This window comes from Lacerta agilis, chromosome 2 (genome assembly GCF_009819535.1).
Source record: "Lacerta agilis isolate rLacAgi1 chromosome 2, rLacAgi1.pri, whole genome shotgun sequence".
Taxonomy (NCBI): domain Eukaryota; kingdom Metazoa; phylum Chordata; class Lepidosauria; order Squamata; family Lacertidae; genus Lacerta; species Lacerta agilis.
Window position 1 is genome coordinate 14,570,890 of NC_046313.1, and position 19,119 is coordinate 14,590,008.

A 19,119-nucleotide genomic window follows, 5' to 3' on the forward strand; every position below is an offset into this window, starting at 1 on the left:
AACTTGTAGTTTTCGATTAAGCAGTTCCAGCTTCAAGACAGTGAGCATTTCCTCATCCTTTAAACCAGAGTTCAATACCAGTGCGAGCACAAAGTCCAGCATTTTAGGAGGGAGGGTGAGTATCAAGTTTCAGTTCCTGTCTCTTCCTTCCTTTGTTTCAGTTTTTTCCCACGACAGTCCAAGTCGTCGCCATTTCTCCGAAGCCGGAGTATAAAGACCAAAACTTCAAATGGAGATATTTTTTCCCCAGTTAACCCCCGAAGGGAAATCTCAACAGTCTCAGTTTTCAAATTCCAGATACTTTCTATCGATTGTTGTAGCAGCAGTCACTTAAAGAGTTAATTTCTTTCATCTCCCGAAGGGAGGGAGGCGGGCTGCCTTTCTTCTTTCCCCCAGATCGTTCCAGAAATACAAAGAGTCAATCAGATACTCACAGCCTCTGGGTTCTTATCAGCTCGTTAAAGACAGGTAGAACTTAGACGCTCATCACAGGCTTTGTCGCCGCATTTACATCCCGGTTGGGGCATGTCCCCTATAGCCCGGCTCCGTCGTCCCTTCACCCCCACTCCCCCTTTACAGGGGGAGCGGGGGAAGGGTTCGGAGCCACAACGGGCACAGCCGGGGAGCCCAGGGTGCGGGACGCTCTTCCCGCACCCCAACCGGAGCCCCGCTATGCAGCTGCAGGGCTCCTAACCCCCGGGATGGACTGGGTGCTTCGCAGCCGAAGCAGCCCACGACCACCCGCAATGGCGTCAGCCGCCGGAAAGATTTTTGCTGAAATTCTGACCGCGCGGGTTAGGGATTTTTTCTGAAAATGTTTTTTCGCAAGTAAAGTTGTTTAGGCCTCATTTCCTTTCCTGTGATAAAAACCCTTCTGTTTTCACCGCGAAATCTTTCAGGGGAATTGGGCCAACAGTCTGGCACCATTTTTGAGAAAATTGGAGAACGTCAGATTTTTGGTGAAATTCTGACCGCGCGGGTTAGGAATTTTTTCAAAAAATGTTTTTAGGCAAGTAAAGTTGTTGAGGCCTGATTTCCTTTCCTGTGATAAAAAACCCTTCTGTTTTCACCGCGAAATCTTCCAGGGGAATTGTACCAACAGTTTGGCACCATTTTTGAGAAAATTGGGGAACGTCAGATTTTTGCTGAAATTCTGACCGCGCGGGTTAGGGATTTTTTCAAAAAATGTTTTTGCGCAAGTAAAGTTGTTGAGGCCTGATTTCATTTCCTGTGATGAAAACCCTTCTGTTTTCACCGCAAAATCTTCCAGGGGAATTGTGCCTACAGTTTGGCACCATTTTTGAGAAAATTGGAGAAAGTCAGATTTTTGGTGAAATTCTGACCGCGCGGGTTAGGGATTTTTTCTGAAAATGTTTTTTCGCAAGTAAAGTTTTTGAGGCCTGATTTCCTTTCGTGTGATAAAAACCCTTCTGTTTTCACCGCGAAATCTTCCAGGGGAATTGTGCCAACAGTTTGGCACAATTTTTGAGAAAATTGGAGAACGTCAGATTTTTGGTGAAATTCTGACCGCGCGGGTTAGGGATTTTTTCAAAAAATGTTATTTCGCAAGTAAAGTTGTTGAGGCCTGATTTCCTTTCCTGTGATAAAAAACCCTTCTGTTTTCACCGCGAAATCTTCCAGGGGAATTGTACCAACAGTTTGGCAGCATTTTTGAGAAAATTGGAGAACGTCAGATTTTTGCTGAAATTCTGACCGCGCGGGTTAGGGATTTTTTCTGAAAATGTTTTTTCGCAAGTAAAGTTGTTGAGGCCTCATTTCCTTTCCTGTGATAAAAACCCTTCTGTTTTCACCGCGAAATCTTCCAGGGGAATTGGGCCAACAGTTAGGCACCATTTTTGAGAAAATTGGAGAACGTCAGATTTTTGGTGAAATTCTGACCGCGCGGGTTAGGGATTTTTTCAAAAAATGTTTTTTCGCAAGTAAAGTTGTTGAGGCCCGATTTCCTTTCCTGTGATAAAAACCCTTCTGTTTTCACCGCGAAATCTTCCAGGGGAATTGTGCCAACAGTTTGGCACCATTTTTGAGAAAATTTGAGAACGTCCGATTTTTGGTGGAATTCTGACCGCGCAGGTTCGGGATTTTTTCTGAAAATGTTTTTTCGCAAGTAAAGTTGTTGAGGCCTGATTTTCTTTCCTGTGATAAAAACCCTTCTGTTTTCACCGCGAAATCTTCCAGGGGAATTGGGCCAACAGTTTGGCACCATTTTTGAGAAAATTGGAGAACGTCAGATTTTTGGTGAAATTCTGACCGCGCGGGTTAGGGATTTTTTCAAAAAATGTTTTTTCGCAAGTAAAGTTGTTGAGGCCTGATTTCCTTTCCTGTGATAAAAATCCTTCTGTTTTCACCGCGAAATCTTCCAGGGGAATTGTACCAACAGTTTGGCACCATTTTTGAGAAAATTGGGGAACGTCAGATTTTTGCTGAAATTCTGACCGCGCGGGTTAGGGATTTTTTCTGAAAATGTTTTTTCGCAAGTAAAGTTGTTGAGGCCTCATTTCCTTTCCTGTGATAAAAACCCTTCTGTTTTCACCGCGAAATCTTCCAGGGGAATTGAGCCAACAGTCTGGCACCATTTTTGAGAAAATTGGAGAACGTCAGATTTTTGGTGAAATTCTGACCGCGCGGGTTAGGGATTTTTTCTAAAAATGTTTTTAGGCAAGTAAAGTTGTTGAGGCCTGATTTCCTTTCCTGTGATAAAAACCCTTCTGTTTTCACCGCGAAATCTTTCAGGGGAATTGGGCCAACAGTCGGGCACCATTTTTGAGAAAATTGGAGAACGTCAGATTTTTGGTGAAATTCTGACCGCGCGTGTTAGGGATTTTTTCAAAAAATGTTTTTTCGCAAGTAAAGTTGTTGAGGCCTGATTTTCTTTCCTGTGATAAAAACCCTTCTGTTTTCGCCACGAAATCTTCCAGGGGAATTGTGCCAACAGTTTGGCACCATTTTTGAGAAAATTGGAGAACGTCAGATTTTTGGTGAAATTCTGACCGCGCGGGTTAGGGATTTTTTCAAAAAAATGTTTTTTCGCAAGTAAAGTTGTTGAGGCCCGATTTCCTTTCCTGTGATAAAAACCCTTCTGTTTTCACCGCGAAATCTTCCAGGGGAATTGTGCCAACAGTTTGGCACCATTTTTGAGAAAATTTGAGAACGTCCGATTTTTGGTGAAATTCTGACCGCGCGGGTTAGGGATTTTTTCTGAAAATGTTTTTTCGCAAGTAAAGTTGTTGAGGCCTGATTTCCCTTCCTGGGATAAAAACCCTTCTGTTTTCACCGCGAAATCTTCCAGGGGAATTGGGCGAACAGTTTGGCACCATTTTTGAGAAAATTGGAGAACGTCAGATTTTTGGTGAAATTCTGACCGCGCGGGTTAGGGATTTTTTCAAAAAATGTTTTTTCGCAAGTAAAGTTGTTGAGGCCTGATTTCCTTTCCTGTGATAAAAACCCTTCTGTTTTCACCGCGAAATCTTCCAGGGGAATCGTTCCAACAGTTTGGCACCATTTTTGAGAAAATTGGAGAACGTCAGATTTTTGGTGAAATTCTGACCGCGCGGGTTAGGGATTTTTTTCAAAAAATGTCTTTTCGCAAGTAAAGTTGTTGAGGCCTGATTTCCCTTCCTGTGATAAAAACCCTTCTGTTTTCACCGCGAAATCTTCCAGGGGAATTGTGCCAACAGTTTGGCACCATTTTTGAGAAAATTGGAGAACGTCAGATTTTTGGTGAAATTCTGACCGCGCGGGTTAGGGATTTTTTCAAAAAATGTTTTTTCGCAAGCAAAGTTGTTGAGGCCTGATTTCCCTTCCTGGGATAAAAACCCTTCTGTTTTCACCGCGAAATCTTCCAGGGGAATTGTGCCAACTGTTTGGCACCATTTTTGAGAAAATTGGAGAACGTCAGATTTTTGGTGAAATTCTGACCGCGCGGGTTAGGGATTTTTTCAAAAAAATGTTTTTTCGCAAGTAAAGTTGTTGAGGCCCGATTTCCTTTCCTGTGATAAAAACCCTTCTGTTTTCACCGCGAAATCTTCCAGGGGAATTGTGCCAACAGTTTGGCACCATTTTTGAGAAAATTGGAGAACGTCCGATTTTTGGTGAAATTCTGACCGCGCGGGTTAGGGATTTTTTCTGAAAATGTTTTTTCGCAAGTAAAGTTGTTGAGGCCTGATTTCCCTTCCTGGGATAAAAACCCTTCTGTTTTCACCGCGAAATCTTCCAGGGGAATTGGGCGAACAGTTTGGCACCATTTTTGAGAAAATTGGAGAACGTCAGATATTTGGTGAAATTCTGACCGCGCGGGTTAGGGATTTTTTCAAAAAATGTTTTTTCGCAAGTAAAGTTGTTGAGGCCTGATTTCCTTTCCTGTGATAAAAACCCTTCTGTTTTCACCGCGAAATCTTCCAGGGGAATCGTTCCAACAGTTTGGCACCATTTTTGAGAAAATTGGAGAACGTCAGATTTTTGGTGAAATTCTGACCGCGCGGGTTAGGGATTTTTTCTGAAAATGTTTTTTTCGCAAGTAAAGTTGTTGAGGTCTGATTTCCCTTCGCTCACTGCAGTCTTAAAACACGGCTTGGCTTGGCTCCGGTGCCGGTCGGGAGGGGCCCCCGGACTTTTTTTCCCATAGGAACGCATTAATTAAATTTTAATGCGTTCCTATGGGAAAAGGTGCCTCGCAAGACGAAATTTCCGCAAGACGAAGAGTCTTGCGGAACGAATTAATTTCGTCTTGCGAGGCACCACTGTAGTACCTGCACAGTTGGGGGTGCCTGGATATATAGACTCAATGCCACCAGCAGAGTAATCCTTAATCCTACACACACTTGACTTGTGCAATTTCAATCATATGCAGTTGAAGGTGGGCTAGTTGAAATTGTGCAGGTAAAGTCCCAAGCAAGGCAGAGAGCTTACTCGTTTTGTGCTGGGTCTGCTTGGGGTTACCTAGCGTAAAAATAGCTTTAAAGCTCTCTGCCTTGCTTGTTGGGTGAGGCCCGTTCAGCATGCTGGCTGTGAGATGCTCTCATGAGATCTTGCAGGGCAAAATGAACACCACTATCCTTTCAGAGCCAGTGCACTGAGCAGAATTTACCACCCACTACCCCTGCCCCAGCAAGGCAGAGCGCTTAAAAGCTATTTTTGCTGGGTTACATGGTACAAAAAGGTTTTAAACTCTTCACCTTGTTAGGTAAGGCCCACTCAGCATGATGGCTTGGTTTGCTGGGGTGGCTACAATGGTTTGAATATACATGTTAAGATGTGGTATTACTGTACAAGTTACATACCTGTATGGGGTACCACTAACTCTGATGAAACTACAGTCCATTGACAATGTCCCCCTAACCACCATACCAGCTACCATGGATGCCACAGCTCTTTACACCAACAGCTCCCACAAAGATGGACTGCAAGCCATCAGAAACATCCCCGATGAGGCTACAGAACATCTAGCCACCAAGCCCTGCTGCTTTGTACTTTCTCACAAATACTTCAGCTTTGGAGAGAACATTCATTGTCAGATCGCCTGCTTGCAAAGCTCCATAAGATGCAAACATCTCCATGGCTGACTTACAACAATCCTTCCTCAGGTCCTGTCCCTCAAAGTCTCTCTTCCACCTGAGGACACACCACAGTGTGTAAGTGGCAGCTGGAAGCACGTAAGTACCTGTATATGTAGCAGTTAGTGAGTTTCTGATATAAGGTGGTGCTTATATTTCTGTTATATAGTTGCACGGTAGTGTCCAGTTAACCTATTGTATGCAGTGGTCCAGGTCCAGGTTAATGATGGAGTGAAAGTTACTGAGGTCCTGTTGGAACTGCTCAAGAGCCTCCTGTCCAAGAGTCCAAATGATAAATGTACACCAGTGTATCTCAGACATTCACTTAGTGTTGCAAATGGTCCACTGGCAATAAACAGCCTCAGCCCTGTACACCTGAAGGAGCCTCTCCACTTTCATTATTCAGCCCAGACACTGAGATTTATCTCTGAGGGCCTTCTAGCAGTTCTGTCACTGAGAAGGTACAGGGAGCCAGGCAGAGGACCTTCTCAGTAGTGATACCCACCCTGTGGAAAGCCCTCCCATCACATGTCAAAGAGAGAAACAACTACAAAACTTTCCAAAGACATCTGAAGGCAACCCTGTATCAGGAAGTTTTTAATGTTTTGCTTTGTTTTTATTATGTCAGAAGCTGCCCATGGCAACCCAGTCAGATGGCTGAGGTATGTATGTATGTATGTATGTACGTACAAACAAACAAACAATTATTATTAATAATATTTCCCTGTAAATGGCAAATCTGGATTAAATGAGGAAAATACAAAATGGCATTGGGATAATGACTTTTGTTCATTCAGGAGCAAGAGTGCAAACCTAATCCCATTTATTTGAGAGTAAACCCACTTGAATTCAGTAGGATTTTCTTCTGTGTAAATGACACTTGCTTTACACATTGACACATCTACTTGCCTACCCTCTCACTTAGTAGGTCACTTGCCTGGCTACCATTTGCCCATTTAAATGGGACTTACTTCAAATTAAGTGGGTTTATGACAACAGCAAACAACTGCTGCCTCTGTTAAGTTCTGAGAATGCTGAAACATTTTCAGATTTATTTTCTGTACAGTACATTATACAGAAGGCAAACTAACATAAAGGGAGGACAGATAGAGATAGGTGATTGTGAAAGAGAAAAAGAAAGGCATCCACCAAAAAACAGACGGAAGGAAGGAAAGGGAGAAGAGACTCACTTCCTCAGGTAAGGAGAACCTGAGTAAACTTTAATAGGCAAATCCTAGACATGTCTACTCAGAGGTAAGTTCTATTTGTTTGAGTAAAACTTATTCTCATGCAAATGTGCAAACTTTAATATTTCAGTGCTGTGAGTGAAAATGACTTTGTGGTTTGAAAAATAAAATGGCAAGTTGATGTTGCCATTTTTTGTTCATTTTGATTCCGTGCAGGAATAATGTCATGAGGGGGCAGGAGTCACAAAGAGGCAAATTAAAGAGATAGAGAAGGTGGCACAAGGTGGAAGAAAATGAGCAAAATGAAAAGGAAAGTGAGAGGGGGATAAAAAAGAAAGGCCAGCGAGTGAAAGGAAGGAGAAGAAGCAGGAGGGGGGCCTGGAGGAGAGGGCTGCTGTTGCGCAGTGGCTTCCAGCAAGAAAAGGGCTTTCTCCTCCGCCTCGCCTTTGCTCCCGCGTCCGGGGTCCCCAGCGGCCCCCCCCGCCTTCAAGGAGGCGTGGCGATCTGCGCCCCGAGGAGAGCGCGGTATTGGGTGCTTGGGTTGGGCTAAGCAGGTGGGGGCTCTGCCCCTCGGCGGAAGCAGCTCCACTGCCACCGCCTCGTTTCAGGTACCGCTGCTGGGAAAGGAGCGACGCAGGCGAGGCGGACGCGCAAACAGCTCCATGTGCCTCCTCAATGCGCCCCTGCTGGGCGGGCACTCTGGTGTAGGGCACCACTCAGCCCAACGGGAAAGACGCCCCTGGGGGGGGGTCAGCAAACTTTCTGAGTCTGAGCTGTGGCGTGGCGTGGACGGGGATGGTTCCCTGGGCGCAAAATTTTAACACCTGGTGCTGCCTCAAGTCAAAACAGTTGTGTGCCTTCACCAGGGGACTCTGTGGAAGACGACTTCTCCATGTGAACCAGGAAGTGACCTCTGCAGACAACGGAACAACTCTTCTCATGTCCGCAGCTGTGATCTCCTGGGCGACATGGATGCCATGAAGCATACATATGGTACCTCACCTGTTTCCCTCCATTCCACCTACCCCTTCTACATGGGCACGGGCACGCCATGCTCTGCCACTGAGCCTGAGGGCACATTACAAATCTAATAAGCTGTTGTGGGCACACTCCACAACCTGTTATACTGGCTGCAGTAAAATGTTGCTTTAAATGCAGGGAAGGGAATCCGTGGGTTTCAGGAAAGGCCTCTGATAGCAGGTGTGTGCCTGCGAGCACCACACTGCCAATACCTGACATCAGAACCTCTCAATCATCTTCCAAATTAAAAAGAAATTCTGTTTAAGGTAATCGACAATGGCTGATATTCCAACCTCCATGGGAATCAGATGCTTCCAGGGAAAATAGTCATGGTAGTTCATGCATCCTCATTTGGAAGTGAATGAGGGCAACGTTCACATCTGCATGGGAGCAGCTGGAATGTGGAAAGTGAAGGTAGCTGGACAGTCTGTCAAATGGAAATTAAAAATGGATTGACAATAACATACATGTGTGTGTGTCCACTTACAGCTTGTGCAAGAGGTTCACAGGCCAAAGGAGACATAGTGATGGGCTGTCCTATAATTCTCACGATTAGGTTCTACACCCCATCCCAGAGACACCTGCATGGAGATCTTGTTCAGTAATTTATTTCCAAGCTACTTTACAGCATAACCTATGATATGTGGCTTAATAAGGTTGAATATTAAAGGGGCAAGTATGTGCCGTAGCTTCAGCTCTGAGAAGCCAGCTTTTTCCAGGTTCTTCCAGGTTTCTCTGGTCAAATGGCACCTGTCAAACAGACATTGCCAAATTGGATCATAGATCTGCTGCCAGAAGAGATTCCAGCTAGAAGGAGCACCTGCAACGTGTTCTAGGAAGAAGTAAGCGCCACCCTGCAGAAACATAAATGGATGCATATAAGTTACTTTCTCTTCCCCTCTGGATTTCCTCAGATATTCCTTTGCACAATCAGCGCTATGGTATCAGAGTGCTGTTAACTTTTCATGGCAACAGCCACTGTCCCCCTGAATTCTGTCATGGATTCGGATGGTGATATGGGCGCAGCTACATTACAAACACACATGGTTCTACAGCAGCTTTAAACTGTAACACAGTCCTCCAGAAAAACCAGAGGAAAATGTTACTCTAGATGTTGACTCTTTCCGCTTGCTTTAAAGTTCAAGCAAACCAAGGAAGAAACACCACAGACAGAATAATTGCCACACACTGGACGAACAAGGATATAGTTTGAGTGCCTCACTTGTAGTTGGATAAAAGTTTTCAATTTCTTTTCTGCCAACCCAGACCTGATACTGGTAAGATGGGGAGAAAATTGCTTAAAACAATGAAGTTAAGTGGGGCAGCGCCAGCTCCCTTTACCCACATGCTTGGTGTTTTATAAAAAAAATAGACACATCTACCCACTTTATATCAGAGTAGGCAAAGAATAGAACATATGTCAGAAGAACAGATGCCTCTGGGAAGCCCCACAAGCATAACCTGAGTGCAACAATACTGTCTCCACCTGCAGAGCTTAGCATTCTGTCTTTGACAGTGTCATTAGAACATTTGACTACTAGCCACAATGGTGTTGATAGCCTGATATTCCCTGAATTTGTCTAATCTTCTTTTTAAACCAGCCAAATCAGTGGCCAGCACTCCCTCTTGTGGCAGAAGATTCCATCCTTTAACTCAGCACTGTGTAAAGAAGGACTTCCTTTTCTGTCCCGAATCTTCCAGCATTCAGCTGCATTGGATGGTTTTGGGGTTCTGGTCTTATGAGAGGAACACGGAGAGCTCAGTTGATTAGAGCATGGTGCTGAGAATGCCAAGGTTGCAGGTTTGATCCCTGTATGGGACAGCTGCATATTCCTGCCTTGTAGGGGGTTCAACTAGATGATACTCAGGCTCCCTTCTAATTCTACAATTCTATGATTTCTCTGTCTGCTTTCTCCATTCTGTGCATAATATTACACATCTCCATCATTTGCCTTTTCTCACAGCTGCTACAAGCTGGGTCAACATCTTCATCAAGCTATCTGCTATGGCTGCAAAGTCTCATCCCTGGTCACTTACCACCAATTCAGATTCCATGAGGTTATACATGATTTTTTATTTTATTTATCACCCCCAAATCACTTTACACTTTATTACTTTGAACTTCAATCGCCATTTTTATGAACATTTGCTCAGTTTAGAGCAGGAGTGCCAACTTGAATAAAATATTGGGGGAGGCAGGTATGCCCCTCCCCATAAAATCGATCACAAGCAGTGGCACACAGACACACTCTATTTTACTGGTATACTGTGAACTGGTATGTAAACTGTTCAATATTCCAATGTTTATTTATTTTGGGTGCTTTTAGGATTATGAGTCGGGGTAACTAACTAACCTTTTTGGCCCAAGGTTGCAGTCATACTTAGTAAACCCTTTGAGAGCTGCAGGCCAATGCTGAGAAGGACCAAAACTCAGTATGGATCCATACAGATCAGTTGTAAAGGGGAGCTATCCCTTTTCCATTTTCTTTTAATTTAAAAAGAATCTTTATTGAAAATTATATCAAAACACCAAAAACAAGCAAATAAAACATAGCAAAAGACAACAAAGCAAATCAGAAACCACTCATTACTTCTAACAAACACTCTAGCAAACGAAAAAACAAAACTAATAAATCAAACCAGACAAACCACATACATACATTCAACGCCCATTCCTATCCATATTCTAGACTTTTTAGACTCCTACTTGTCGTCCTCTCAGGTTAATTCATTAAACCATTTCATTTCTGTTTTACTTAACCACTAAACCAATATGTATAGTAAAATTAATATATCATATATCATTCTTTCTTGTATATCAGTACAGATTATTAGATATGAATCCAGGTCTTTAAAGTGGGGCACTGTTTTTTCATATATTCACCAAAAGTTTTCCCAGTTTCGACAAAATTTCTGATTGCTACTTCCTCTAATTAATTCCGTTAATTTGGCCAAATCTAAATAACTAAATAATTTATCTTGCCACTCTCTAATATTTGGAATCTCTTGTTTTTTCCAATGCATATCAATTAATATTCTTGCCGCTGCAATTGCATATAGGAAGAGTTTCTCATCCTCTTTCTTAATTCCTTCGTCCAGTATCCCTAATAAAATGGCTTCTGGGTTTTTCTTAATATTATATTTCAATATTTTTTTAATTTCTTTTTTCAAAAACCTGGTTCCAGAAAATTTTGATTTTCTCACATATGTATGGATGTCCCCGTCTCCTTTCCACACTTCTGACATAGATTATCTTTAGTTTTATACATTTTATGTAATTTAACCAGAGTGATATACCATTTATAGAACATTTTTTAATCATATTTTCTTTAATCCCCTCTGAAGCCGTAAATTTCCAATGTTCCTTCCACAGTTTCTCCCATCGTTTTAACTGTATAGTTTTCTCCTAATCGATTGCTCAATTAATCATTGTCTCTGTCACCATTTCATCTTTAATTTCCCATTCAAGCAATAGATTATACATTTTAGAAATGATTTTATTATTTTTAATAAATGTACTTACAATAAAGAAGGTTCATCCAGGAAGCCTTTTTGCGTCCTGTCCTTATTAAAATTATTGTTTGTTTGATGGTATTGTATCTATCCCGTCAAATATTGTTTAATATCTTAATATTTCTTCAACCTAAGTTTCCCTTCTTTTCCCTTTAATAAGACTTTATACTTCCCCCAGTTACCTTCCGAATTTACCTTCTTCACTGTAATAATTTCAATGGGTGACAGCCATCTGGGTGTTTTGGGTTCGAGAAGATTGTTTGCTTTTCCCAGACTCTCAATAGGGATTTTTTTTATATATAGTATGGGTGTTAAATCCTTTATGCACCTTCACCTTATCTTCCCCCAAATAGGCATGCCATCTGAACTTATTTTCGTGGCCCTCCAAATCTAATAAATCATGATTTGTAATATAATCCACTCCTTTAATATCAAGTAATAATTTATATTTTATCCTTGCCGGTTTATGATTCCAAATAAGTTTAGTAAGATCTTTTTTCCATTGCTTGAAATGTCCAGACCCTGTTCTTAGAATTGGTAACATCTGAAATAAGAATAACATTTTGGGGAGGACATTCATTTTAATGGCCACAATTCCTCCAATAAAGATAATTTTAATCTATTCCAAACTTCCAATTCTTTTTTAATTTCATTGCATGTTTTCGTATAATTATCCTTAAATAGATTATTTGTATTCTTGGTGATCCAAATGCCTAGATATTTTGTTTTATTCACTACTTTCAACCCCACCTCACTCTGTAATTGGTCAATTTCTTCCCCAGATAATTTTTTGGTTAGCATATTAGTTTTTTTCATATTTAAATCAAATCCTGACAATTTCCCAAATTCTGTAATTCTTTCCAAAGCTTGGGGTATACTGTCAAATGGTTCTTCCACCATGATTATAACACCGTCCACAAACGCTTTAGTTTTATGGATACTTTTGCTAGTCCTAATTCCCTTAATTTTTTCATCATTTATTATATTTTCCAACAAGAATTCAAGAATCAAGATAAATAATAGCGGGAAAAGGGGCCACCTATGTCTGGTACCCCTATGTATTCCTAGCTCGCCAGATATCTCATTGTTTATTATAAACTTGGCTCTTTGCGATCTATAAATTGAATCTATACCATTAAATAATTTCCCCCGAGCCCTAATGATGTTATAGTCTTTTTAAGAAATACCCAAGATACCTTGTCAAATGCTTTTTCCGCATCAAGGAATAAAAATGCCACTCTTTTATCAATTTTGCCATTCAAATAGTCTAATAAATCTATCACATTCCTCAAATTGTTATGGATATATCTATTTGGTAAAAAGCCAGATTAATCCTTATTTTTTTAATTTCTTCATAATTCTTTTCAACCGATTGGCTATAATTTCTGTGAATAATTTATAATCACTATTTAACAGGGAGATTGGCCTAAAAATGTTAACTTGATTATTATCTACACTCTGTTTTGGGATAATGGAAATATATGCCTCTTCCCAAGATTTTGGAATCTTCCCTTCCTCACAAATTTTATTCATTAATAATTTCAAAGGTTCTGCTAGTATTTTAAAAAATTATTCTTGTAATATATGGCTGGCAGTCCATCAGTTCCAGGGGAGTTTCCTACTTTGGCTCTTTTAATTTCTCCTTGTACCTCCAACAATGAAATTGGTTCAATTAAGAATTTTACATTTTCCTCATCTATTTTAGGCAATTTTGTCTTTTAAAAAAAAATTTCTCTATTCAAATGGCTGGGATTTTCAGATTTATATAATTCTGTGTAAAATTTAACAAAGGAATCTGAAATTTATTGGTCTCCTATCACTTTACCATCCTCTATTAGTTTATCAATTGTTCTTTCTCTTTGTTTGTTTTTTAATTGCCAAGACAGGTATCTCCTGGCTTTATTTGGATTTTTTTGATGCAAGTATCTTATTTTATTTTCAATTTCATTATCTAGAATCTTAGAAATTTGATTTTGCAATAATTTAATATTTCCCTTTAATTCCTCTTTCCATTGAGTTTTAACTTTTCCTAATTCCATTTCAGATTTCCTTATTTCTTTTAAAAGATTTTCTAATTTCTTTTCCTTCTCTTTCCTTTGCCAAATGCTCTAGCCTATGAAGAACCCCCTAATTACAGCTTTCCCTGCATCCCAAACTGTATTTATATATATTTCTTGGTTTAAATTTCCCTCTAGATAACCTTTCAACACAAATTCCTCTTTAATAACTATGTTCTCATCCTCTAATAATGTCTCATTTAGTTTCCATCCTTTTACTCCCTTTCTTTTTCCAATTATTTCCATATTGACTAGATTATGGTCGGAGATACTTCTTGGTAATATTTCTATTTTTTTGCATCTCAATAATAAATCTTTAGTTGTCCATATGGAATCCAATCTACTTTCCGAATCATTGGCATGGGAATAAAATGTGAATTGCTTTTGGGAGGGGTGTCTACATCTCCAGACATCTTGTAAGTCTAATTTATCTGCCAACTGAAAAAAGGACTTTGGGAGTCTTCCATCATTATTTCCATTAATCTTACTCATTTTATCCATTTCTATTGATACAATTCCATCTAGGTCTCCCATTAAGATGATTTTTTGATCACAAAAATCCAATAATATATTTTCTAATTTTGGTAGAATTTTGCCTTTTTTCATTAGGAGCATATATTCCTACTATAATGATTTTCTCCAATTTCTCTTGAATTTTAACAACTATAATTCTACCTTCTTTATCTTTGAAGATTTGCTCTGGCTTTAATTTAGGGTTCCTTGTAATGTGAGTCTCCTGAAGACATATATCTAATTTTTTCTTACATAATAAATGTTCTACTTTATTTCTCTTAACCTTATTATTTAATCCATTAACGTTCCAAGTGGTAATTCTTAATTCCATTTAGATTTAATCTTGTTTATTTTATTTCTCCTTGTTTATTGTTTATTGATAAGTAAGAAATTCACAAAAAAGGCAAAAAGAAAAAGACCAAATAGGTAATATAACAGAGAAAATCAAATTTCGGAATCAACAATATTACAAACAATTAAAATCACTTAATTCATATTTCAAGTAGTGGAGAGTAAATAAAATTGACAGGCTATCTTTCTATTATATCCTTTTCTAATCATCATCACTATCTGATTCTTCTTTATCCCATTTCTTTTCCAGAACATCCCCCCAAAGGCTTTTCATATTTCCTCCAAAATTTCTTTATCTCAAATTCTGAGGTTAATTTCTTCCTACTCTGTTTGTAGGTGAAAGAGATCCCTTCCAGGAACTCCCACTTGTAGTAGATGTTTCTCCTAAGAACATCTGCTAGGAGCTTATATTTGGACCTTTTCCTCAGGAGTCGTGGAGGGACTTCTCTCATAATTATGATTTCTCTGTCCTCAATTCTCAACTTTTGTTTCCTTTTGTGTTGCGTAATTTTATCTCTCAAAATTCTTGAATTTAAAAACACCAGACAGTCTCCAGGCCAGCTGCTCACACGTGCTTGTCTGGATTTCAGTCTAAATGCTCTATCTGTACAGATGGATTTATCTTCCTGCAGCTGCATCCACTCTGCAAGTCCTTTGATGATAACATTCTCCACATTCTCCTCTTGCTGTTCTTTAAGACCTCTAAATCTCAGAGTCAAGTCATTTTGTCTTAGTTCCTGCATCGCCAGTGGCTTCTTGGGTTTCCTTCAACTTCAAGATATCATGCTTCACATTTTCTTGATTTTTTTATATACCTTGCAGTCTCCTACATTTTAATTTGTTACATCCTTTTGTTTACTTATTCTAGTTTTCAAGGTCTGAGATCCTTGCTCCATCTCCTCACTCTTTTCTGACAGTTCTGTAATTGTTTATTCGGGTCCACTATTGCTTTAGAATTTTGTTCAATCTTATTTCCCATCTTATCTAATTTTGCATTTAGAGTCCATTTTCTCATTAATCTCTGCCTTCATCCCAATAATATAATAATAATAATTTATTATTTGTACCCCACCCATCTGGCTGGGTCTCCCCAGCCGCTCTGGGCGGCTTCCACCAAACATTAAAATACATTTAAAATATCACAGTTTAAAAACTTCCCTAAACAGGGCTGCCTTCAGGTGTTTTCTGAATGTCAGGTAGTTGTTTATTCCCTTGACTTCTGATGGGAGGGCGTTCCACAGGGTGGGTGCCACTACAGAGAAGGCCCTGTGCCTGGTTCCCTGTAGTTTTGCTTCTCGCAGTGAGGGAATCGACAGAAGGCCCTCGGCGCTGGTTCTCAATGTCCGGGCTGAATGATGGGGGTGGAGACACTCCTTCAGGTATACAGGATCAACTCTTTAATATCACTAGCCTCTGCCTTCAGATTTGATGGGCGTCTTTGGGAACATGCTGGTGCAGAATTAGTTTCACCTTTAAACTTCTTGTTCTCCATTGCTGCCATTTGAGAATTAATTTATAACAGTTTTGATCCCTTTGATCCTTAGATCTTTGGATCCCTGTCTTCCACTTGCTTCCCACACATCTTCTTTTAGCAGATGCTGCTCCTCCAAGATTACCTACAAGTTCCTTTCGTGTTACAAGTATTGCTGATATCTCTAAATTTTCCATGTAGAAAGCAGAAGCTCTGGTACCTTCAAAGTTTAGAGTTCAAAGCTTAGCTTCGCTCCAGGTTTCCATACTGTTTTTGAGTTATCAGCCGCTAAGCTGCGCCCCATCTTGAGGCATCTCATAGAGGGTGGACGTTTGAAAGTGCTAGGGCTCTTTCTTCTCTCTTTGATATTAAACTTTTTCGCTGTTCCTCAGCCCCTTCTTGCAGCGCTGCTTTGTCCTTCAAACTCAGAAATTTCCCTTCTTGAGTTTGGGGTACAAGCTGCCTTTGGTACCCTCTTTTTTCACTTCTGTGATTGCGCCGACCCGAGATCACCACTCTGTCGATTCATGACTCGGCTTCAGCAGCGGCTAACCCGAAAGTCCCCGTCCCTTTTCCTGGTTCATCAAATGAACCATCTGATGACCAAGGAGAGGGCAATTTACATCCCCATCAGGCCACTGGGCTTGAAGGAGACGTTTAAATAACTTCACCCACCCTAGTACCATGGCAGATATTTAACTAAGTAGACCTATTGAAATTAATCGTGGTGACTAAGAGAGGTTCATTCATTTTTAAAGGTCTACTCTGCACAGAATGCTACCTTATTTTATCTTTTGTTGCGGCTGTCCAAATTGGCAGTGTTGCAGGGAGATAGATAATAACTGTTTGGGCTGGATCATGTGCCTAGGCTGAGTCCTGGATTTATGTCCCGGTTTCTGTTTTGATCCTGGAATGTCCTGCTTTTCCTCCGTCCCTATTTTCATCAGAGAATGTTGGAGGGTATGGACTTATGTGACCCCCCCAAGCCAGGGGATAAGTGACTATAGAACCTTTAGAAGACATCTGAAGGCAGCCCTGTATTGGGATTTTTTTTTTAAAAAAGTGATTTATGTTTTATTATGTTTTTATGTATGTTGTAAGCAGCCCACAGTGGTTCAAGCAACCAATAATACTACTGTTGTTGTTGAATAGGATGTCCCTATTTTCATCAAATAAATGTTGGAGGGTATGAGATCTGTCACCAGAGTCAGTTTACAGCTTAGCCAAGAGTGATTGTGAGGTTGCCCCCGACTTTGCCAGTTTCATTGGTAAGCAGAGATGGAAGATGTCAAGGAAATCTCAGTGGTGAAACAGATACATTTTATTCACTATACTCCAAATAGAAAGAGAGGCTATACAGTGGTACCTCGGGTTAAGTACTTAATTTGTTCCAGAAGTCCGTTCTTAACCTGAAGCATACTTAAACTGAAGCACCACTTTAACTAATGGGACCTCCTGCTGCCACTGCGCCACCAGAGCACGATTTCTGTTCTTAAGCGGAGTTCTTAACCTGAAGCGTACTTAACCCGAGGTACCACTGTAATGTGTTTAAAAAGCCATTCCCAAACATAATTTTTTTTTTTAAAAAAAAATGCAGCTGGGGATAGACACAAAACAAATACATAGGTTGAAATGGGAGGAGGAGGAATATTTATTTATTTATTTATTTATTCATTCATTCATTCATACCTACAGGTTTCCCCAGCCACTCTGGGTGGCTCCCAACAGAATATTAAAAACACGATAAAAAATCAAACATTAAAAACTTCCCTAAACAGGGCTTCCTTCAGATGTCTTCTAAAAGTTTATTTCCTTGATATCTGATGGCAGGGAGTTCCACAGGGCAGGCACCACTACCGAGAAGGCACCCTGCCTGGTTCCCTGTAACCTCACTGCTCACAGCGAGGGAACTGCCAGAAGGCCCCCAGGGCTGGACCTCAATGTTTGGGCTGAACGATGGGAGTGGAGAGGCTGCTTCAGGTATAGTGGGCCTTCCTGCCCAACCATCTTATCAGTTTCAACATCAGAGACAAGCACGTTTAAAAATTCGCTTTGGTCTTTCAAAAGTGCACAACAACAGAAAATAATAAGAGGCATGTCTAGCTATCTCAAAGGTGCCATCAATAACACACAGTGTGGGATTGTTTCTTCCTAAGTGTAGTTAGGGAGAAAAGCAAGGGATTGATCCCAACATTTGCCATTTGTGAGAATGTAAACAGCTCAGATGTAGAATTGATTAACACCCGAGAACACAGTGTAGTTAATGAATTGTCCTTGTTCTTCCCATGGCGTGAGCTACTTACTGGTCTCAGCACTCGTAGAATTTCTTTCATAACTTGCTCCTGGCTCTTCACAGAGCATAGCACCACCGTTGAAACCACCACATCCACCGATGCAGCTGGTACCTGGTGCATGTCCTCAGCTGGAGCCACCAAACAGCATTCCACCTGCACGTGTGGATTTTTAGCCAGGCTCTTGTCAATAAACTTCTGGAAGTTGGGGTTCACATCACTGCATATGATTTTGCATCCTGCAGGGTAGAACTGAAAGTTGGTGCCGGTTCCTGTGCCAATCTCCAAAAGTGTGAGGGCCCCCGTGGGACCGGCAAAGTCCTTCAGGTTGCTGAACATTTCCTTTTTCTTGTCATACATCCACTTATTATAAAGGAAGCTCAACACAGCCAACATGTGGGGGAATAACTTCTTACAAACTGGGTCCCAGATACCCAGGTACCATAGCAAGTAAGCAGGGAGGGTTAATATCTGGACGCATAACCTGAGCAGGACAACTAGGCATGATGCTTCCATGTTAGCAAGAGGGCAGAAAACAGCAAAGCCGGAGGAGAAGAGAAAGTCAGTCGCAGAGTCTCGAAGGTGAGGCTTGTTTTTATCGGCAGCTTCCAGTCCTAAATAACCAGCCACTTAAAATGAAGCTACCAAGTTCCAGGAATAGTTTGATATATGCTAAAGGTACAGCTGCCAGAGCCCTTGGCAGTGATTACACTGGCTGAGAGATCTCAAAGGGTGGAGAGGAATATTGTTCATAAACTAAACTCACTCACTCTTTCTTTCTCTCACACACACATAACCTTGTCACCAATAACCTTGTGTGTGCACACACTCGTAATCTTGCCCCCTGTCAGAGGGAACTTAAAAACTGTATTTGCTGTCATTAAGAGGGAAATAATCTCATTTGGGGGGTATTCTAACACTTTATTGCAGCAGTGTACTCTGCGGTCCTAAGTGCCAGATTTATGTATAAGCTAAACAAGCTATAGCTTAGGGGCCCACTCTCTTAGGGCCCCCAAAATTTTTTGAAGGAAACAAAACTGGATGTACATTTCCAAAATATAAGATAAAAAACAAATAAAACAAAACATACATACAGCAACTGTGTTTTGTGTTGTGTTGGCTCCTATTTTGTTATGTGCACATGAC

General features: G+C 40.8%; 1 protein-coding gene across 1 annotated transcript; it reads right to left on the minus strand.

Moving 5' to 3' along the window:
* Positions 1 to 8,057: 8,057 nt before the first annotated feature.
* LOC117042889 (methyltransferase-like protein 7A) lies at positions 8,058 to 18,604 on the minus strand. Its single transcript, XM_033142531.1, has 2 exons — positions 17,986 to 18,604; positions 8,058 to 8,631 (listed from the first exon to the last, which is right to left on the minus strand). The coding sequence occupies exons 1-2, from the start codon at positions 18,487 to 18,489 to the stop codon at positions 8,395 to 8,397; spliced, it is 741 nt and encodes a 246-aa protein (XP_032998422.1). The 5' UTR covers positions 18,490 to 18,604; the 3' UTR covers positions 8,058 to 8,394.
* Positions 18,605 to 19,119: the final 515 nt, after the last annotated feature.

What these genes read in the sequence shown, in the direction of transcription:
- LOC117042889 (XM_033142531.1), bottom strand. Translation starts at nt 18,489, where the DNA reads ATGGAAGCATCATGCCTAGTTGTCCTGCTCAGGTTATGCGTCCAGATA. An exon ending in TTCTACGAGTGCTGAGACCA is followed by an intron (nt 8,632 to 17,985) that starts GTAAGTAGCTCA and finishes ATGTTTCTGCAG; the next exon opens with GGTGGCGCTTACTTCTTCCT.